This window comes from Echinops telfairi, unplaced genomic scaffold (genome assembly GCF_000313985.2).
Source record: "Echinops telfairi isolate 266 unplaced genomic scaffold, ASM31398v2 ScPeMD7_7421;HRSCAF=8459, whole genome shotgun sequence".
NCBI classification, from domain to species: Eukaryota; Metazoa; Chordata; class Mammalia; order Afrosoricida; family Tenrecidae; genus Echinops; species Echinops telfairi.
In genome coordinates, this window is record NW_022111321.1 from 21,436,662 (window position 1) to 21,457,524 (window position 20,863).

At 48.2% G+C, this 20,863-nt stretch overlaps 1 protein-coding gene across 1 annotated transcript in view; it reads left to right on the top strand.

Moving 5' to 3' along the window:
• Positions 1 to 20,863, top strand: part of DIXDC1 (DIX domain containing 1) — an 84,198-nt gene that overhangs the window by 26,475 nt on the left and 36,860 nt on the right. Inside the window, exons 4-8 of the mRNA XM_013006248.3 lie at positions 921 to 1,152; positions 2,490 to 2,597; positions 9,709 to 9,821; positions 11,690 to 11,841; positions 20,847 to 20,858. Of these exons, the coding sequence (XP_012861702.2) occupies positions 921 to 1,152; positions 2,490 to 2,597; positions 9,709 to 9,821; positions 11,690 to 11,841; positions 20,847 to 20,858 (617 nt within the window). The remainder of the gene's footprint in view (positions 1 to 920; positions 1,153 to 2,489; positions 2,598 to 9,708; positions 9,822 to 11,689; positions 11,842 to 20,846; positions 20,859 to 20,863) is intronic.

Sequence of the window (20,863 nt, forward strand, 5' to 3'; positions counted from 1 at the left end):
GTGGCTCCATGGGAGATAGACTGGTGACCTGCTCCCGTAGAGATTTCAGCTTAGGAACCCCCACGTGGCAGTTCTGTTGTGTCCCATGAGGCCACCATGAGGCAGAACAGGCTCAGGGACACCCAACACCGCCAGCAGGAGAAAAGGAAAAGCACATCGATGGGATTAACTTGAATGGATCTTAAATATTGAAATACTCTTGATGTAACTAAAGACTAGCATGATTGTACCATGTGGCTGAGATGAAAGGTTAGTGAGCTAGCCGCATGCTAGTTCTGGTTCAAGTGAGGTCTAAATGCCGTGTGGCCTTCATTTGTGTGTACCACACGTAGAGCACATCTCGATTTGGGCTGGCCATGTTTTTTGTTTTTAATCATTTTATTGGGGGCTCTTAACAGCTCTTATCAAAATCCATGCATAGATCCATTGTGTCGAGCACATTTGCACATATGTTGCCATCATCATTTTCAAAACATTTTCTTTCTACTTGAGCCCTTGGCAGCCACGTGTTAAGGGTCAGTAGCCAAGCATGGCCAGTAGCTACCATATCGGACAGCACAACTCCAATCAATGTCGCATGCTCTCACTCACCTTGAGACCTTCGCACCTGCTGTTCCCTCTTCCCAGACTACTCTTTTTCCTTCTCTTCCCCCTTCTGATGAACTGCTCTTCATCAATCACATCGTGGGTCCCAGACTCACTTCCTCTAGGAATCCCTCCCTGAGCCCTCTCGATGCCTCTACTCAGAGTTCTCAAAGAATCTTGGACTTCTCCCATGGTACAATAGTATCTTGTGCCTTTTAATTGTGTCTCCCCTGTGGAACAGAGTTGTGTGGGGACAGAAACCCTGGCTGCCTGGCCAACCTGTGTCACTAGCAAATGTGTACTCAGTCGCCTGCCTGGTCTCTTCTGTCCCGCAGATATTGTGGAAGGCAACCTCAAGTCTATCATGAGGCTGGTGCTTGCCCTGGCAGCTCACTTCAAACCTGGCTCTAGCAGGATGGTGAGCCAAGGTCGGGACTCCAGCACTCCTCTGCAGAGTCACCAACCACACTGTGCCACAGCTGTGGCCCAGGGGGCAGCAGCTGCCCTGGCCGACGTGTGTCATGACATGTCCCGGTCAGGACGAGACGTCTTCCGGTACAGGCAAAGGTAAGGGCAGAAAGCTGGAGGTGGGGAACTGGTCCCTCTCTCTGATATTGCTGCTTTTAACCCATAGCGTGCATGCCCTAGGTGCGCCAGTAGCCTAGCACTGCTGCAAGGCTCGTGGCACAGAGGTGGAGAAGGCACTCCCAACGAGAAAGCCTTTCATTCTAGAGACGTTGCTCTTTGCTGTGAGCAGAAAGGAAGGGAATCGGGCAATTTTCTACTCAGGAATCCAGGATTTTAAATCCATGCCTTCAGCACAGTGTGCTTTCTTACCTGGGAGACAGATGCGCTGGGGCAGAGTTCTAATCTATTTGGGGAGCTCTCCCCTGAAGAGAATGTGCCCTGAAGGCTAGGCCCCCCTGAGAGCCCATGCCAGAAAGGGGGTTGTTTATCCGCTGAGCAAGAGCAGGACCTGGAGGCTTGGCAGATTCATGAAATTACCTGTTTTTGTGCCAATCTCCCCTACTGGTTTTTAAAATATGTAATTGACTGCATTCACGGTTGCTGTGGCTGTAAGGGGCACTAGTGGGGCAGTGGCTAAAAGGCTGAGCTATGAACCAAAAGGTTAGCCCTCCAACCCACCAGACACTTTGTGGAAGCAAAATGTAGCAAAACGCACCCATAAAGAGGTACCCATATGTGGATTATGCGCCAATAAAGTTTTTTTTTTTAAAGATGTACCCCAAATCCTCACTACCATTGGGTTGACTTTAACTCATTATGACCTTATCAAGCCCCGCACCCCAAACAGATGCTCTTCATTGAGTCAATTCCTACTCCTGGCAATCCTGCATGGGGTTTCCAAAATGGTAAATCTCTATGGGAGTAGACAGCCTCATCTTTCTCCCACAGAGTGGCTGGTGGGTTTGAACCACTGACTTTGTGGTTAGCAGCCTAACCCACAGTGTCAATAAGGCTCCTAGTGACCCTAGAGGACAGAGTAAAACTGCTTCCTAGAGTGTCTCAAAACTGTAAATCTTCATTGAAGCAAACTACCTCATCTTCCCCCTGTGGAATGTCTGGTGGCCTCAAACTGCCACCCTTTTGGCTGGCAGCCCAAGGTGTACCTCACAGTACCACCATGGCCCCTTAAAGATACACACAGCCTTGAAAACCCAGTGGGGCAGCCATACTCTGTCCTTTTGGTTCACCATGAGCCAGAACTGACCCTTGGCAAACAGGTTTTTGGGGTGTTCCTACATGAACAATTCAGCGATATTCCCTCCTAGTCTTTAAGTGTCTCTCAGGGACGTGTCGTGCAGAGGGGCATTCTGTCGGAACTGGCTGAACTTCCCTGTGCGACTGACACCCTCTCCTTTCCTGGTGCCCTCTGACTTAAGGAACAGCAGCGTGGACGAGGAGATTGAGAATCCGTACTGGAGCGTGCGAGCCCTGGTGCAGCAGTACGAAGGGCAGCAAAGGTCCCCATCAGAGTCCAGCTGCTCCAGGTAATGGTGGCCTCCTCCCACTGTTTACTACGGAATGCCAAAAGTCAGATGCTTTACTGGCTGAAAGCTGAATGCCAGCAACTTTTGAAGTAACAGCAGAAAACAAGCAATGAGACACTCCAGCCCTTTCTCTTTCCTTCAGTGTTTGTTTGGCTTTAGATGGGCAGCCCTTATCACTGTGTGTGGTTTGTGCAGGCAGGAAGATGGGCTAGGATCTGGCAAATTCCTCATATCTGGAAGCTCTGCGCCGAGCCACAGTGCAAGTGCTCAGCTGTGTCCACATGGAGGCATGACTGGGAGCTGTGAGGGACCAGCCCAGTGGTTCCGCCGTTTCCATAGGAGCTGCCAGTGTTTGTAGCGTCCAGTTCTGTTACATTGTCTTTAAGCCTAAGAGTAAGCCTTGAATTTTCTCTTGAGAAGGCTGTAGAAATCTGACAGCAAGAGGGAAAAATTAAAGAAAGTTGTTTGAGAGTATGAGAATGCTTCCAACTTGCATTTGAAGGGCTGAGCTATGTGGCTGATTCGTATGCATTTGAGGGAGCCCTGGTGGGGGGGGGGTGGCTAGTTACCTGTTGGGCTGTTAACCATGAGTTTGAAGCCACCAGATTCTCTGCAGGAGAAAGAAGAGGTTTTCTACTCCTGTAAACAGTTACGGCCTGGGAACCCCACAGGGGCAGTTCTACCCCGCCCTTTCGGGTCATTGTGAGCCGGAGTTGACTTGATGGCAGTAAGTTTGGTTTTGGTTTAAGTATGCATTTCAGTAGGTTAATGGCATTTGTGAATGTAGCAGAGAGGCAGCCTCGACCTCTCAGAGTCAAATGCATGGACCCAAGCAGGACATGGTGTTTTAATTAATTAAAATTAATTAATCAATGACAAGCATAGAGCAGAAAACTATTACTTTCCTGGCTCAAGTAAATCATGCTCCTATAAACTCAGTCCCAGATCATGTTAGCTTAGTGTGAAACTACATTTTGTTGCTGATTCATTCATTCACTTCTAACTTAGGCCTTTACACCCTCTCTTTGCTTATCAATACGGTTAGGTTCCAAAGACTTCTGGGAAATTGGTATTATATGAAACTAGAGGATGACTACACCATTCCATGACTGCCAGACCACTGAGAACAGAGTCCAGCCTAGTTGACATGTCCCGTGTCCCCCCCCCTCCCCGCCAAATGGGAAAAAGCTCCACTGGGCGGAGCATTTTGTAGCATGCATTTTTCCCACTAGCCAGCATCGAGCAACTCACTCTGAGTTCGTGCATTTAGTGACATCGCCTGGGAAGGTTCTCCCTGGTCACAATGAATTTTTTCATAAAAGCAGTTTCGCTCAAACCTCATTTTTTGTGATGGCTGATTTAAGAGAACAGCATGCGGTGTGAAATTTTGTTTCCTGCTCTGGAAAAATGCCACAGAAACTGTTGTGATGTTGAACACAGCTTACAAGGACAGCACTATGGGAAACACTCAGGTGGATGAGTGGTTTTCTCGTTTCAAAAAAGGTGAAATGTTGATTAATGACAAAACTCATTCTGGACGTCTGTCAACTTCCCAAACAGATGAAAGGTCAACTCGTAGTGCATTTGGAGTTTGTTCCACCAGGCCAGACCGCTCATCATGCTTTCTGTTTAGAGGTTCTGAAAAGATAGCGTAACAGTGTGTGACAAAAAAGGCCTGATTTGTGGCAGACAGGGCCTGGTTTTGCCACCACTACAATGCATCTGCTCACGCAGCCATCTCAGTGCACTAGTTTTTGGCAAAAAAACCAGCATGCCTCTTGCTCCACAAGCCTTACTCACCTGACCTCGCTCTGTGTGATTTCTTTTTGTTTCTGTGAATGAAGAGGGACATGAAAGGACAGCGATTTGACACATAGAGGAGGTGAAGAAAAACACTAGGGAGGGGCTGTCAGCCATCCAAACAGAGGAGTTTGAAACATGTTTTCAAGAATGGAATCACAGACTTGAAAAGTATATTGTCATGGAGAGTACATTGAAGGTGATAAGGTTGTTTTATTTAAAAAATTTAAATACATAGCTTTGGGGAAAAAATTCCATTTTCCACCACTATCACAGCCAATGTTCCTCTCACCGTATACTCTGGCAGTGGTTACCCTGGCCAGGTGTTTGTTGTTAATGTGCAAAGAGATTGGAGAGATTTTTCACTATTGCTGTAAATGGGAAATCTCCTAACGAGATACTTGATAAGTGATGAGAAAGCATGTAATCTTTTGTTGCCAGTTCCAATTCAGATTGGCCAGTTCCAAAGCCCAGATAATTAATTGTCATATGTGTGTTTTACATATCTTTGTTTTTTTCCTCTTGTTCCTTTTCCTCACACACACAAAAACAAAAAAACTGCCATCTATTTTGATGGACCATTTCCTGAGTTTATTGTGGTCACATGACGCTCTTTCCAGCATTTTAACATACTGTAACCTTGATCAACTTTCTTTTTAACCTTTAACGTGTGAGTTTTTAAAATAATTCATTTACTGTGGTAAAATGCACAGAACGTAAAATTAAGCATTAACTATCTGCTCCTTCCTGCAGATTTCGGGTAGGGAGCTTTGAGAGAGTGTCGATTAGGTACCCATTGGAAATGGAAATGGCCCTGAGGTAGACTGACGGTGACAGCCTTCCAGAAGAGGGGTCCGAGGAGAATAGTTCGCATGGCCCTTTGTTTTCGGCTGCTTCCTTTTTCTTTCTAATACTGACCCCTCCCTCCCTGGATCCTTTTCCGCAGTAAGCTCCCAGGGAAGGAGAAGGCTTCCCTAGGCTCCCAGGCATATTCTGCCTTCCCAGTGCAGGGAGAGCCCTACCCCATGCTCTGTGGCCCCCGAAGAGGCAGGGTTTCAGCTCCTTCCCTGCCACCTGGCGAGCCACCCTGCCAGGCCCTGCCCACCTGTTGCTTCGTCCAAGCAAAATGATTTTCCATTGCAGAAAAAAAGAAAACATGAAACGCAGTCAGTTGGGGAAGGTGGGAGGAGATAGGCGTTCCTTCGTGGGTTTCCGTAGAAGGAACCCCCCACCCCCATCCCCAGTCTCCACCCTCCAGCCCCCTCCCTCCTTGGAAACCTGGGCTGAAGGCCAAGGCGTCCGTTGATTGGCATTTTGCGTTTCGTGATTGGGGTGAAGGTCGCCGGACCTCCGTGTGTGCTCGGCGGGAGCGGGTTAGATTAGGAAAAGGAAGGTTTTCAGCCGCAGATTCTCGGGAGTAGGATCAGCAGACTCCGGTCCGTGTGCGCCTCATCTGCCCCCCACCCCCTTGTCCCGCCCCCTGGCCCTTGCCTCCTTACCTGGCCCCAGCTCCCTGGGGTCGCGCGGGCAGGGCAGGCGCACGCAGGCGCTGAGCGGAGCGCCAGGCAGGGTGGACCCGACCCCAGTGCTGCCTGGCAGCGAGCGACAGCCCGGAAGGGAGGGGAGGGGTCAGTAAGGGAAGGGAGGGGCGCCTTTAGAGCTGGGGTTGCCCTCGCGTCGTCGGCTGTCTGTTCCAAGACTCCACAGCAGAGCTGGGGCGCGGGGGCCGTTTCTTCCGGTTGGAGATGGGTTGAGATGCCTCCGCTTGCCGCACCGGAGCAAGATGCTCGGAGCCGCACAGCTGAACGGAATCGAGATGCAGCTGGCTGGGGCCCGCAGCCTGCGAGAGGCGGCGGCTCGCGCTGAGGCCGGCCTGTTGCGGTCCCTGAATTGCTGGGACAGCACGCTTCAGACCCCGGAGCATCCTCCCATCTCCCGGAACAGCGCCTAGCCCTCCGTCCTGCCGACTGTCTCCAGCGATTGGAGCCCGCACCTCTTGTTATTAGCTTGCCTGTGGAGTCGTTCTTCGGGCCCCAGGGAGGGCAGACATGCCCGAATTGGGGAGCAATGTGACTCCAAGCTTGCCACCTCACCCGGGGAAGCAGATTCGCTGAAGCCAGAGCCAAGAGGGGGACCATGGGAGGGACGCAAGTGAAATGGTGAGCTGGGGCCACTTGGGCTTCGGAGGTGGGCGCTTGGGTGGAAGGAAGCATGCGGGATGCTGTTGGCCCAAAACAGACCGGGAAGGATACAGGCAAGACAGCGGAGTGCACAGGTCACGCTCCCTTAGGTGAGAAGACTGGAACTAACGAGGGATGGAGGAGTGGACCTTTCACCTCTCTGTCTCTGCTAAGGGAGGGGAATTCCCAGGGGACAGGACACTTTTCTTTAGTGCCCATTACCCATTTTTAAAAAAGAAACGAAACCCTAATCTATTTTGGAAGGATCTTTGCTGGGGTGGGGGTGGGGGGTTGCTTGTCTGAGAGATAAGAGTGGAATGATGGTAAACCCGTGGGAGTAAAGAAATCTACCAGCCTGACCCGATTTGAAACCAGTCATTCCCTGATCGCAGTGAGGATTACCATGGCCATTTAGGGGATTACTTGTTTATTAAAAAGGGCCTTTAAGCTAGTCAGGGGGAAGTCTAAGCCTTATAATTAATTAGCATTAAAATACTTTGTGATGACTCGGGGCGCTGGATATACAGCTCTTTGCTCCCAGTGGAGCTCCTGCTAGGGAGCAGGACAGGTGCCTGCTCTCACAGCATGCTGCAGGATTCTGGTTCCTCCGGGATGTGTGATCTCTCTTTGGACATGGCCTTCTAGTCTGCTGCTCTTACTCTGGCCTTTTAGACTGTCAGCCACAATTCAGGAAAGAGAAATGTTGTTTTTCTTTGACTGCTCTGCCACTCCCCCGATGGGGTTGGATACCCAGACCTCCGCCTCCTCTGCCCTTATATGGGAGACAGTTTGCTTTGGAGGGAGAAAGTGGAGCTGGGCATGCGTTGTGGAAATAGAGCTCTGCTTTTAGGTAAACAGTTTTCCAGCATCCTAGGCTCACACTAGCACTACCACCCCGCATTCGTCTCTCACATACCCACAGTGGTCCAGCCCAAATCAGGCAGTGGGGCATGCAATCCATCGCACCTCGTCAGCTGAGAAAGCACTGTTTTATTCTTCCTCGAAGTGGCACTGGCTGCAGGCTCTTTCTGCATTTGAGTCCCATTTCTGTAAGCAGGCAAATGTCTGTGGTCATAAGTCCATTCTCTTTATAAATAACACTGTGCCCTTAGATAACAATGAGCTCAACCCGAAGATCTATTGTGAGGGTGGCACAGAACTGGGCAGTGTTTCATTCCATTGTACGGAGGGGCACTATAAGCCGGAGCCAACCCAACGGTGTTAACAACCCTTAGACTTAAGGTAGATCTGACCCAACCCATGGTATTTCCATTGCCTCATAGGTATGTAGTAAATAAGTAAGGAAAACCGGAAAAGAATTGATGTTTCGGAATTATGGTATTAAAAAATAATATGAAATTAGACCATGGACTGTCAGAAGAATGAGCAGAGTTGCCTCTGAAGAAGTACAGCCACAAAATCCCTCCGGAGCGAGAACAGTGAAACGTTGTCTTACATACTTGGGACATGTTCTCAGGAGGGACTAGTCGCCGGAGAAGGACAAAGTTGGTAAAGTTATGGGTCAGCATAAAAAAGGGGCAGACCCTCCACAAGATGGATTGGCAGCAGTGGGCGCCAACAGAGGGGCAATTGTGAAGATGGTGCAAGACTGGGGCGTTTGTGTTCCGGTGTGAAAAGGGTCACTCTGAATAACTCCGGGAGGCCTAAGAGCATCCTTAACCCAGGGTTTCTCCAGAAGAGACTCTGGAGTTAGAAGGCACGTGAAAGAAGGCTAAGAGCACTCTATGTAGCAACCCCCCATTTCTGAAGAACATGTCTTCCCACTCCCCACCCTTCTCTTGCCGGTCCTGGGAGTAGATTTATAAAGATTGTTAAGACTCTCTTTCATTGGAAGAAGAAAAACGTTGTTTGCAAGATTTTGTAGTTCTCCTGAGGATGAGAACATGTTCCTGGTTGAGGTCACTTCCCACCAAAGCCCTTCAGCAACCGGGAGAATGAAACACTTGTCCTTGGTCTGTTAGAGAGGTTTCAGAATCTCTGACGACCTCCTCCTGATCTCTAGTTTATACTTCTTTCTAGGAAGACAGAGATGTTAACTCCTGATCTTGGTGGCAGTGGGATTAGCCTGGGAGACCTCAGGGGCACATTAAGTGGGTCAGTGAGTTTTAGATACTTGCCTTGTTGTCTAGGTGATGGATTTAGAGAGAATTCCTGAGAGGGGGCTGGGCCTGGGAACCCCATAGCCCCTGAGATTGTTTCAGTGCTCATGTTCTCAAGGTGCAGCGCAAAGAAACAGGGCTCTTCAGACAGACCTCTTTTCCCCATCAGACCATCCTGATGGGTAGACCTGCTGCCCTTCTGGAGTTTTAGAATGTCGTGTCCTTGGGAATGGAGCAGTTACCTTGAGATTTGTTGCAATGTTTTCTGGTGACTACTGGGACAAACTGTGGCTGAGGTAGCTCTGATGGGAGTAAGCCAAGTAATGACACTCACTTTTCTTCACTAGGCATCAACATCAACTTGATGGCAATGGTATTCTTTACTCTGCCATCTTTATCTCCTAGGAGGGCTTCTTCCCCCCCCCCCCCCCCCCCACTTTGGCCATAGAATCCCTCTCCTCATCCAGCCTGGCATGAAACATACTCCAGTGATTTCTCCCCGTTGAACACCTTTCTTCCTGTCTCCCATTTGGGATCAGCCCAGAGCTGGTCTACCATGTCACTCTGCTGGCATTTCTTGTCTCTGTGGCAAAATATCTCTTGCAAACATCGGAAAACAAACTACAGAATTTCCATCCAGCTCTCAATGGAAGACCCACACTTCCATTGGTCACTCAACAGAGGCCAGGGATGGTGGTACTAATTAAACATACCACATCTTAGGTCCTCTTAAGAATGGATAACCTATCCTTCTGAGGAATGAATTTTGTCCTCAATTAATTAGACTTAAAGGTAGCCTTGGTGTGGTGAAGACTTCTCGGAACTGGTTAGTCTATACATTCAACATTCGTTTCATTCATTCAACAAGTGTTTGTTCTTACCGTGGCCAGGCACCGTCTTATGCGGGAGTAAGAATGAATAAGAATGTGTATCTGGGATAAATTAGGAAAGTTGGTTCTTTCTAAAGAACTGTTCATAACACTTGTCTGTTTCTGTATCCTTTGATCATAGCCTGACTTCACCCAGTCCAATCCACAGTGCAAAGAGTGAATCCATTATAACCCAGGCGGAGGAGAAGGCAGATTTTGTGATTATTGCTTCTGATGGAATAGAGAACAGAACAGGTATGGTACCTATCAGCCTGGTCCAAGTTGGCTTGGGGAGTAGTTCCCAGATTGAAGAGTTTGGGGGTCCTGCCTGTCCATCTATAAAGTCCCTGGCCCTCTCCCTCTTTCTCTATGGTGTGTAAGTACACTGGTGGCTCTAGAGCAGTGGTTCTCAACCTTCCTAATGCCATGACCCTTTAATACAGTTCCTCATGTTGTGGTGACCCCCAACCATAAAATTATTTTTGTTGTTACTTCATAACTGTCATTTTGCTACTGTGATGAATCGGGTGACCCCTGTGAAAGGATCGTGCAACCTCCAAAGGGGTCGTGACCCACAAGTTGAGAACTGCTGCTTTAGAGAGTTCTAATGCCATAGGGGGCATTTAATGTTAACCTCTTGCAGAATGTCACTTGATGCCTTAGCTGTCAAAAGCCTCTGCAGCAGCCTAGACGGGCTCTTCAGCAGCTGGCTACCTATGAATTAGGAAATGGTTTGGGGATTGTCAGGAGCCTTATATAAGTGACCAATGTTTATTCCTATTTTATACAGATAATTTGGGGGCAGGGAGACCGTATGAACAGTAGAGAGCAGGTCTATATGAAGGATAAGAACAGACCACACTGAGTCCCTTCTGCGTAGACTTCTTCATGAGGGTGTTGTTGCTGGGTGCCACTGAGTGGATTTCAACTCACAGCAACCTCAGATGTTCTAGGAGGAAATCTTTCCGTAAGCAGATTCCCAGGTCTTTCTCTCCGGGAGCCCTTGGGTGGGTTCCGACTGCTGACCTTTCAGTTAGCAGCCAGCACTCACCTGTTGTGGCCCCAGGTCTCCTTTGACCTCTTACTCGGCCTCTGTTGCTTTCCTTTTTCTCATGTCAACATGAGGGTGGCCTGGAAGAAGCCTAGCTGGTGGGTTAGATAAAGAGCTATTCATCCATAATGATGCTAAAAACCCAGAGAGGGAAACCTGGAATTAAGCCCTTCCTTACTCTGCATCCCCCCTTAGCACCAAAGAGACAGTCACCTTCTGAGCCTTGTACCACAGACCGCCCCCATACAGGTCACCTAATGCCTTCTTCACAGCAGCCCGGGAAAGTTATCCTTGTTTTATGAATGAACAAACTTACTCAGAGAAGTTATTCTGCTGTTGGCCATTACACAATTGAAATGGCGATGCATACAGTTAGCCAAAATCCGACTCAGAGCGACCCTAAATAAAGGGTTTCCCGAGACTGTAAATCTTTATGAAAGCCGACAAACCCATCTTTCGCCTGAGAAGCATCTGATAAGTTTGAACTGCTAACCTTGCGGCTCCTCACCAGCACCGTCGAGGCGCATTTGCATGCGGGCAGTAAAGGTAGCAAAAGAAAACCAGAGTGAGATATGAAACAGTTTGTGCAAGTATGCTTTTCATGGTTTGTTTCCTGTGTGACTCACACAATGTTATCTGTGAAAGACCTTAGAACTGAATAGTCAAAAGGAGTTTTGAAGTCTCCCCTCTAAAGCACCGGAGCAACCAAGAGGAGTTTGGTTTTTCAATGCATCTGACTTGTCAGCTCCTCTCTTTGTACTTGCTGGAAGGAATCAGGCTCTAGAGAATGAAGAGTGAAATCTATGTGTCCCATACCGAGACTCCCAGGAGGGAGTCTTACTGCTTCCTAAGGGTTCTAAAGAGGATAGCTTTCCCTAACAGCGTAGCAGATGCTCCCTGGAGCCTGGAGTCAACAGCCAATGCTTTATGCCCCACAACTCCACCTGCTGGAGAGCCCAGCTTGCGTCACGCGGGCAGGGTTGGAAGGCAGCTGACCTGAACCTGTAGACGCTTTCTGCCGGAAATTCACTTTTCACCAAGATGAGCTCTCTCCCATCCTGTCGTTCTGTAGAGGAGATCGATTCTCCAGTGTCTCGGGGAGACTGGCGACCTGAGAGCCCAGGACCCTATCTGGAGAGCTCATGGGAAGAACAACTGTTGGAACAACAAGAGCATTTGGAAAAAGAAATGGAGGAAGCAAAGAAAATGATATCAGGACTACAGGTAGCTCTTTTCCTTGTAGCTTTTTTGCCCGGGTGCACTGATTATTCTATTTAAACCACTAGCACCCAGGAAAAGAAACTGATTTCAAGTTTTGCATGAGTCAGATTTGAACAGGGAATGTAGATGAAGGAGTTGGTACATGGGGTGACAGTAGAGTCTACGTGAATAGTCCAAAAGGTACTTTATGGAATCATGTTTATAGCATCTTAAAACAACAACAACTCTAACCACCACAAACCTATTGCCCTCCAGTCAATTCTGACTCATAACATGCCTATTGGACAGAGTAGAACTGCCCCATAGGGCTTCCCAGCTGTAAATCTTTATGGAATCAGGTAATTGCATGTTTCATCTGCTGTTTACAGCCCAGCTGTTAAGATTTCAGCAAGTCCTGGAACCATTTCTAGCCCTTACCAGCCTCCTGCCTGGCTCGCTGCCTCATAGGTGGGTTTCTCCCTGATACGCTGCCACAGCCTGCAAATGCAGCTTTCACCAAAGAAGGGCAGAGGGAAAGTCAGGGCTTCTCTCCTCCACCTTCTCCAGCAGGAAGGGAGTAAGACTAGTAACTCCGCCAGGTTTCCGTTTGAGGCTGGCTGAGGGACTTAGCTCACTCCTAATGTATTTGCAAGTGGATGCCAAGATAAACCGATCAGGTAGAAGAGGTTTTCCTTGATCAACAAAGCCCTTGAGGGTGGGAGGGAGGGGTGCCCTCCCCTCCCCCTGCAGCTCCTGGTTGGTCAGTCTCCTCTAGAGATGAGCTGACCCACTTGACCTAGTTCCCCCTCTGTGATTTCCCCACCAAGTCCTCTCTTGTCTGTTTGTCCCTGTTTGTGGGGAGGTCTTGTAGTGTGCTGGTGACCCCGAAATTGCCTCAGAATAATCATTTTGCCTTTGTGTTGGGAGGGGTACTGCTTCTGAATTGTTCAATATTTATGGACACGTAAACAAAGCCCACATTATGTCTGTGGCTCTGGCAGCCGGCAGGCGGTGGAGGGCGAGCTCCCAGCCAGCCATGGGCTAGGGACACAAAGGGTTCCTAAAGAAAAAGGGAGATTGGTGATGTGGTAGGACGATTTGCATAATATATGCCCCGGGAACTGAGCAGGGTTAGAGAAATGTTTACTGCTGAAACATTCCCTGGGAGAGTTGATTTGCCATTTGCTATGTTTTCTTTTTTTAATCGATGATCTTGTGAGGCCATCAGGATCCGTTTTCTCTGACTCCATTAAGGGGCACCTTAATGGAACGGCTTTTGAATACTGTGCTTTAATAGGATGAGGTCCTCAGAGAACTTTGGGATTATACTCAAACCAGGTTTTTCCCAGGATAATTTGCATGATATGAACCCAGATATCCATTGGTACGGCTCGCTCTCTCTCTGGTTGGTTTGCATTTCCCAGTTCTGGGAGAAAATCCGATGGCAGATTAGACAGAAACAGAAAAGAAAGGACAGACCCAAAAGTCAGCATCCTCTGCAAATATCCCCTGCAAATAGAGGCATTTTAATTCACTGTCACATGATTACAACGAGAATTCAGTCCCATTGTAGAATACAAAGGGGCTCACAGCCTCCCCTGGGCTTCTTAACTCTTTCATAGATGAGTCAGTAGTGAGCTAAGCCACAGCCAGGGTTTCTGACTGACTAGCATGCCTTCCTCAGAGCCTGGGAGTAATTTTCCACTGGCATGGAATTTCCTGCAATGCTCCGGGCAGCCCTGCAGCTTCTGCATGTGTGCACTTCTCACCACAGCCCCGTGGGATCACCAAATACATTTGGATTATGAAATGTTATTATTATTTAGTGCTTGATAGACTAACCATTCCCTGGACTGAAAAGTATTCTTCTACTAACACTTGTGATGTCATTTGTGATTTTTAACAAGTTAAAAAAAAAATTCCTGGACAAATGGGATGAAAAGACAATGGGATTTTCTCAGAAACTGACACACTGCTTCATGTTAGTTGAAATGGGATTTGAGCTCTATAATCCTTCTCTTTTGATGGAAATGTGGCAGACTAGAATCATGGCATAACATGGGGACATATTTTTACAATCTTTCACTGAGCTGATGACACCCCGCAGGAGTGGCCCTGTTAGATATCTCTCTCTCTCTCTCTCTCTCGGGAGAAATATACCTCGGCCCTTGGCTTCTCGTGAGAAAGAATTCACGCCGAAGCCTGGTTTATGATCCAAGTGAGTTTTATGAAAGTTAGAAGCAGTTTCAGGTTTTATAGTAAATGGAACACAAGCAGACAGTCTGAGGCATGGTTGGCGGGAAGTGGAACAGCCGAGTGTTGGGCTGTGTAACCCGGCTGCACTGAACTGTGTGTCAGAGCCCCTGGGAGAGAGGGCCAGAGCCGACAATACTGGTCGACCCCGTTGGCTGAATCAAATTTACCTGGCTTAGATGGGCGAATCCAGGTGTAACACCCACCTAGGTATACCACCCCTTCCTGACCAGGAGCTCAAACCTAACATTTCCCCCCTGATGATGTATGTACCCAAATTTGGGGGGAACTGGGCAACGGCACTTCTGGCTGCTTCCTGTTGGCAAAAGAGGTGGAGTGGGGTTTTGGGTACACACACTTCCTACTCTGTGGGAAGGGGTTGGCTGCTCAGGGCCCATGATAGATGAAGTTGGGGTGGTCAAGGAGCTGGTGGTCCTGGAGTTGGCACACTTGGTTCAGAGACATTGGTACCCTGAGAACTTCTGGAAGAGACAAACAGGTGGGCGGTTTAGGTGAGACAGGGTAAGGTTGTGAGATGGCAGTGCCCTTGGAGGTGGGTTAGTGTCACAGTTAGTTTAGAAGAGGGAATGTTAGGACTGACAGGCATGGGTGTTTGTTCACTGTAAGCCCAGGAACAGGGTAAAAGCATTCACTGGCTTAAAGGCTGTGATGAGTCTGAGGTAGAGTTTCTGTGGAGCCTTTATCTGTCCTGGGGTGGCAGTGAAACACCCCCAACAGTTCTCAGGGGTGCTTGTCTGTATGCTGTGCAGAATTGTGAGGGGTCTGTGTGCAACAGCTTCCACGGTTCCACCTGTGAACGGTGCCCAGGGTCCAGGGAAGAAGGTGAGGACAGGACAGGCAGCCCTGTTTCTAGGAGGGCCTCCACGACCTTGTTGGCACATTGATTACTCACCTGAGGTTCCAGACCCGCTACAGCTTTCCTGCTGCTTTGCTGACCCGGCAGGGCCAATCTTCAGTGAGCAGCTGCCCACTGGCCTGTGGGCACCCTCCCTCTTGGCTATCTGCCATAGGACAAGGTACACTCTGGTGGCCAGCTTTCTTGTTGGGGTGGCATGGCCCTCAGCCGGGCCTATTCTGGCTAGGGCAGTTCCATGCCCAGGGGCCTGGTTCCCAACACACATAGCACTTGGCACTTTGGTCACAGATCTGGGAAACCTGGGAGGCAGTTGATGGGCAATTAGCAAATGCGGCCGGCACTCGGGCATGCCTGATGTCCTTCCTTCTCTCCTCCTGAGCCTGCACCTCCTGCTCCCTATTGTAAAATGTCGAACTGCTGACCCCCCCCCCCCCACACCACCACTCCCCAATTACTGGGAGTACGATGCCTCAAGGTCAGTAATGTAGTTTCAGTGCACACCTCTAGGGTGCCTGAAACTGGGGCCTCGAGCAGGTGCCCTTATTTGAGGGAGAGGTCGGAGACACCAGTCTTTGCTGGCAAACTGGGCCCGACTGTTTTCTAGACAGCAAACCTCGGTCATTGGCTTAGGTGACCATGCAGGGCCTACAGAGGGAATTACTGGCATGAGTAATTCACCGACCCCAAAGGAGAGACCATTGCTTGGAGTGGGCTCCCAATAGCCTTCATAGGTGCCTGCTGGCAAGAGTGGACTCTCGAACCTATGAAGGGTAGGAGTGATTGGTCAGTAGTTCAGGGAACATTTTAGGAAAATTGGAATCTTGGCTGGATACATGTTTCAGCGAAACTGTATCAGGAGATGTTCCAAAAAAGTGCTGGAAGCAGTATCGCTTAAAGGCGAAAGTTAACAGTTACTCAGGGGCTTGGCTCCCAAATGCCTTGGGCCTAGGCCTGGACAACGAAAAACCAGCTGGTAGGAAGAAGGACAAACCCACACTGCCAGAATGCTAAAGCAGCTAGTTTGTGAAACCAGGAGAAAGCTAAAGGGAATGGAAGGGGCAAAAGGGAAGCGGTTGGCTCCTGGGACTAGGCAGGGCTAACTCCTAGGGCCCAAACAACCCGCTACCTAGGCACTGCCCAGCCCTCACATGTTTGGAGCAGTGGGTGGCATCTTGGCCAGGGTCACGTGCTCAGTTGTCCCGAAACAAAAATGACCACATCCACTGGGCAGTGCCATCTTGCCGGGGAGCGGAGAGTCACGTGGTTGGGAAAATGGCGGCCTCCACACCCGGTTTAGTCAACTGGCAGGGTAAGCCACTGAATCCAGAGTCCTGCAGAGACCAACAGGGTTTACGCATGCATGCATGACTATCTAGCTGGCTGAGATGTAAAGCAGACCACTGAAAATAAAAAAGGCATAGAGGTCCCATCCCATCCCAGGAATCTAGACTGGGGAGTGCATGAAAGCCCCCAGAAACACAGAAAAGCAGACTTATCACTCCTAAAAATAGGGAGCAGACATAGAAATACAGACACAAAGGGATAGGGCTTCTACAATATATTATGAGCAGGTCACAGCGACTTCTGTGGCAGGATAAATCAAAGCTGGTGTCCTTTCCAAATTTTGCGCGGTGCAGTTTTAAAGTCCAACCAAGCTGCTGTTTCCTCAGCATTGTAGCTCCGAGTCACGGCACCATATGTTAGATATCTCTCTCTCTCATGGGAGAGGTAAACCTGGGTCCTTGGCTTCACACAAGAAAGAATTCACGCTGAAGCCTGGTTTGTGATCCAGGTAAGCTTTATGAATGTTAGAAGCAGTTTCAGGTTCTACAGTAAATGGAACACAAGCCAGACAGGGTTCGCAGCATGTTAGGTGGGAGACACGGCACAGCCGAGTTGGGCTGTATAGCTGGCCGTGCTGAACTGTGTGTTGCAGCCCCTGGGAGACAGCCAGAGAAAAACCTCTGACTTCTCAGGGACCCTGTTGGGAGGCATGGACAACCCCATTGTCTGAGACAAATTCACCTGGCTTAGATGGGCCAATCCAGGTGTAACACCCACCTAAGTATACCACCCCTTATTGGCTAGGAGCTTGAACCTAACAGCCCCAAGTCTTATGGCTCCTACAGCCTATATAATTTGGTGAATCTTGTAAAAAGAATAAGATGACAAAACTCTGAATAAGACATTAGGCCTTCTCTAGGAAGAAGATTGAACAAATAAGAGGTCCAGAAGCTTGCGCTTGCTTAGTTCGCTTCATGACAAATCTCTCCCACCCTCCTCCTGCTGATACTTCATTAAAAATAAAACCTGGCATGGGGAGTTTAAATGAATGATGACATCTCTGAAAATGTTTTTCTTTAGATGCCTTAAAAAAAAAAATCCAAACCAAAGCCATCAAGTAGAGTCTGGTTGCCATGCTAATAGAAATGTAGAATAATGAAAAACAAACAAACTCAAGTCAATGCCACTCCAAATCACAAAGTTTTCTAAGCTCCGAGGCCATCACACTGCTCTAAGTTCACTCCAGTTTGAAATGTGGGCTCTCTCACTTCTGAAAGGAACATTTGTTTTCAGATTTTCTTTTGATGCCAAGGAACTTTGGAGCAGAGGATTCAAGTCTGTCCCAGAAGATGAAAGAGATCTTAGAGCTTGGGCCATGGCAAAAGGAATAGCAGCCGATCCCAAGATGAGCAATTAGGTGTATCAAAGCAGTACCAAAAGGAGCCCTAGGAGTGTAGTGGTTAACACTTGGCAGCTAACTCCAAGGTCTAAAGTTTGAACCTCTGCAGGAGAAACCGTGGCAGTCTGCTTCTGTAAAGATTGTCACCTTGGAAACTCTGTGGGGGAAGTTCTGGTCCACCCCAATAGAGTTCAGATAGAGTATGAATTGACAGGTGGCAATGGGTTTTTGGATGCAATACCAGTACCAGTTGCTATTCAGTGAAATAGAACTCATGTTGACTCCCATGTGGATCAGAGAAGACCTGTGCTCCATAGGGTTGCTGTTGTTATTTTGGGAGATAGAGTGCCAGGCCTTTCTTCCAGGGCTTCTGTAGGTGTGCTCAAACCTCCAACCTTTGAGTAGGCAGATGAGGGTATTTTTGTCTCCCAGGGATTCCATCTACACAATAAACCCACTGCCATGGACTTTATTGAGTCCTACAAAAAACCAAACTCACTGTTATTGAGTTAATTAGGACTCACAATGGAGGACGGGTGACAGAAAAGTGGGTGAAAGGACACGTCGGACAGTGTAAGACATGACAAAATAAAAATAATTTATAATAATCAAGGGTTCGTGAGGGAGTGGGGGCAGGAAGGGAGAGGAAACATTGTGGGGAGAAGTGGGGCCCCAACAAATCGTCACAGGTCCGGTAGGCACAATTGTACAGCGATAATAAGTAAAGATTATAGTAAAGTCATACAGAGCATGAGAGATAGAGGAGATATTGAATTACATAATGGAGTCAGACATAATTCATAGTAGCATACTCACCTCAGCCCTGCTTGGTGGGCCTCGTGGGGGGAGCCCGGCCTTGAGAGCAGGAGAGAGCCCCAACTTTATTGCTAACCAAGGGTTATATCTCTTTAGGACGGCATGATTACAGCTAACTACACATCACAGGAAGGGGCAGTACAATAGGCATACACATCGTAGGAAGGGGATGTATGATAGGCATAAGCGTCACAAGGAAGGGGAGGAGCTAGGGGTGTGCCCATAGGAATGGGAAGGTCTAGGGGTATACATGTGACAAGATGGGCGGACCCTAGATTCATGATGGCAGCCTAACCTTGGTCATCCTAGGGCCGGTTTGACCTCTCTGGGGTCTCCTACAAGGAAACACAACTACTATCCTTATCAGAAGGGAGTGGGCCCTACTTGTTGTGGGATAAACAGTGGTGACTGCTTGATCTAGATGGCTGATAACTCTTAGGGAGAATGACCCCTGATCTACTTCTGATGACCTCCAAGTGTGTATAGTCATTTGCAAGCAGCTAAGTTTGGCATATATTTGGGGGAGACTTGTGAGAAATTCTTCTGTGTCCCACAAAAAATGAGGAGCTGATACCAAGGGTTTAAGTAGAAAGAAAATGTTTTCAGAATGATGATGGCAACAAATGTGCTTGACACTATGGATGTATGGATTGTGATAAGGAGTTGTCCAAGCCCCCAATAAAATGATTTAAAAAAAAAAAAAAAAAGAACAGGGTAGAAGCGCCCTGAGGAGTTTCTGAGACTGTAACCATTTATGAGAGTAGAAATCCCCATCTTTCTCCTGCAGAGCAGCTGCTGGTTTCAAACTATGAAGCTTTCGGATGCCATCTCAGTGCGTAACCACTATGCCACCAGGGAGTCATATCAAGCCTATATGTGGTCTCTGTAAATCTTTACAGGAGTGGCTAGTGGGTTTGAACCATAGACCTTGTGGCTAACAGCCCAGTGCCTAGTCCACTGTACCACCAGGGTTCTTTATCTAAAGAGCGTTTTTCCCCTCCCCTCATCCACCACCAAAACTACTACTTTTGTGCTCTGTGCATCTCCCCATCTGCCCATTTGTCTAAAACAGAAACTTGGCCATCCTCTTGGAACCTTTTCCCATCCTTTTCTCTACATCCAGTAAACCACCAATCCAGTTGCCAGGGAACTGGAGGGAGCCAAGTTGTGCTTTCAATTTGAGGTGACCTCCACATTCAACTGTGAGCTGTCCAATAAAAATCAAACCCAGACTTAGTAAAGAGAGGCTGTTTTCAAAAGATGTAGAAAGGGACTATTTCGACAGAGTGAATGCTCTGACCATACGATCAGCGGATGTCTCAAGAATTAGGCCGAAGACTTCTTTTAGAGCGAGAGAAGTGAACAAGGCTTAAAAGAACCAGGTGTGGGGAAGCAGGATGAAAAGGTGGCATATCAGATAGTAGATCCAAGAATGATTTACACTGAGGCCAGCCTCTTTTCTGAGAGAGACTTTTTAGGAGGGGTTGTGTGCTAGCTCAGGCTGAGGATAGGCCAAAGTTCAGGGGCCCCCAGGAAGGAAAGAAGCTTCACCAAAGTTTGGTTAACAAGCAATTTGATTGATGTGTGGGGATATGCAGTTCAGTTAATCATTTATGGGGCAAAGAATGGGCATTGGAAGGAGGGTTTGTTCTTGTAAAGATTTACAGCATCAAAAACCCTATACAGGATCCCTAGAATTAAAATTGACTCAATGGCAGTGGATTCTTTTTTTTTTTGGTAGCGCTTACCTTCGGATGCCTGTCAGCTCAATGATTACACACTGGGCTGTTAACCGCAAGGTTGGAGTTCAAGCCTACCAGCTGATCCATAGAGGAACGCTAAGGCTTTCTCCTCCTAAAAAGATTTATAGCCTGGGAAACCCACAGGGGCAGTTTTCCTCTGTCCAGTAGGGTCACAAAGAATTAGAATTGAATTGATGGCAGTGAGTTTGTCTTTTGTTTGTTCTTTGTTTACATTAACTGTAGTGGTGCTAAGAGATAAGCATTGGATTATTAACCTTAATGTCAGGTTCAAACCCACCAACTGCTCCAAGGGAGAAAGATGAAGCTCAAGGTTCATAGTCTTGAAAACCCTACTTAGGATCACTCTGAGTTGGAATTGACTGTCAGGGAATGGCAGGGGATTTGGTTTATTTGGCGGGGGGGTGGGGTGGTGGGGGGTTCCCTTGTTATAGGTAAACAGGTGGGTTTACGTGAGTCTTCTCTAGGTCCTGTGGGGAAGGATGGCTCTTTGCAGTTAACCATTTTCTGGACGCAACGTGGAGTAGATTTCTTCACCACTGTTTCCCAAGAGCGCAAGACTCGGCTATAAAGTGAAACATGATCAGAACTACGTCTTCTGGTGGGGAATTAAGTTTCTTTCTGCCTTGTGGTTACTCAGGCCTTACTACTCAATGG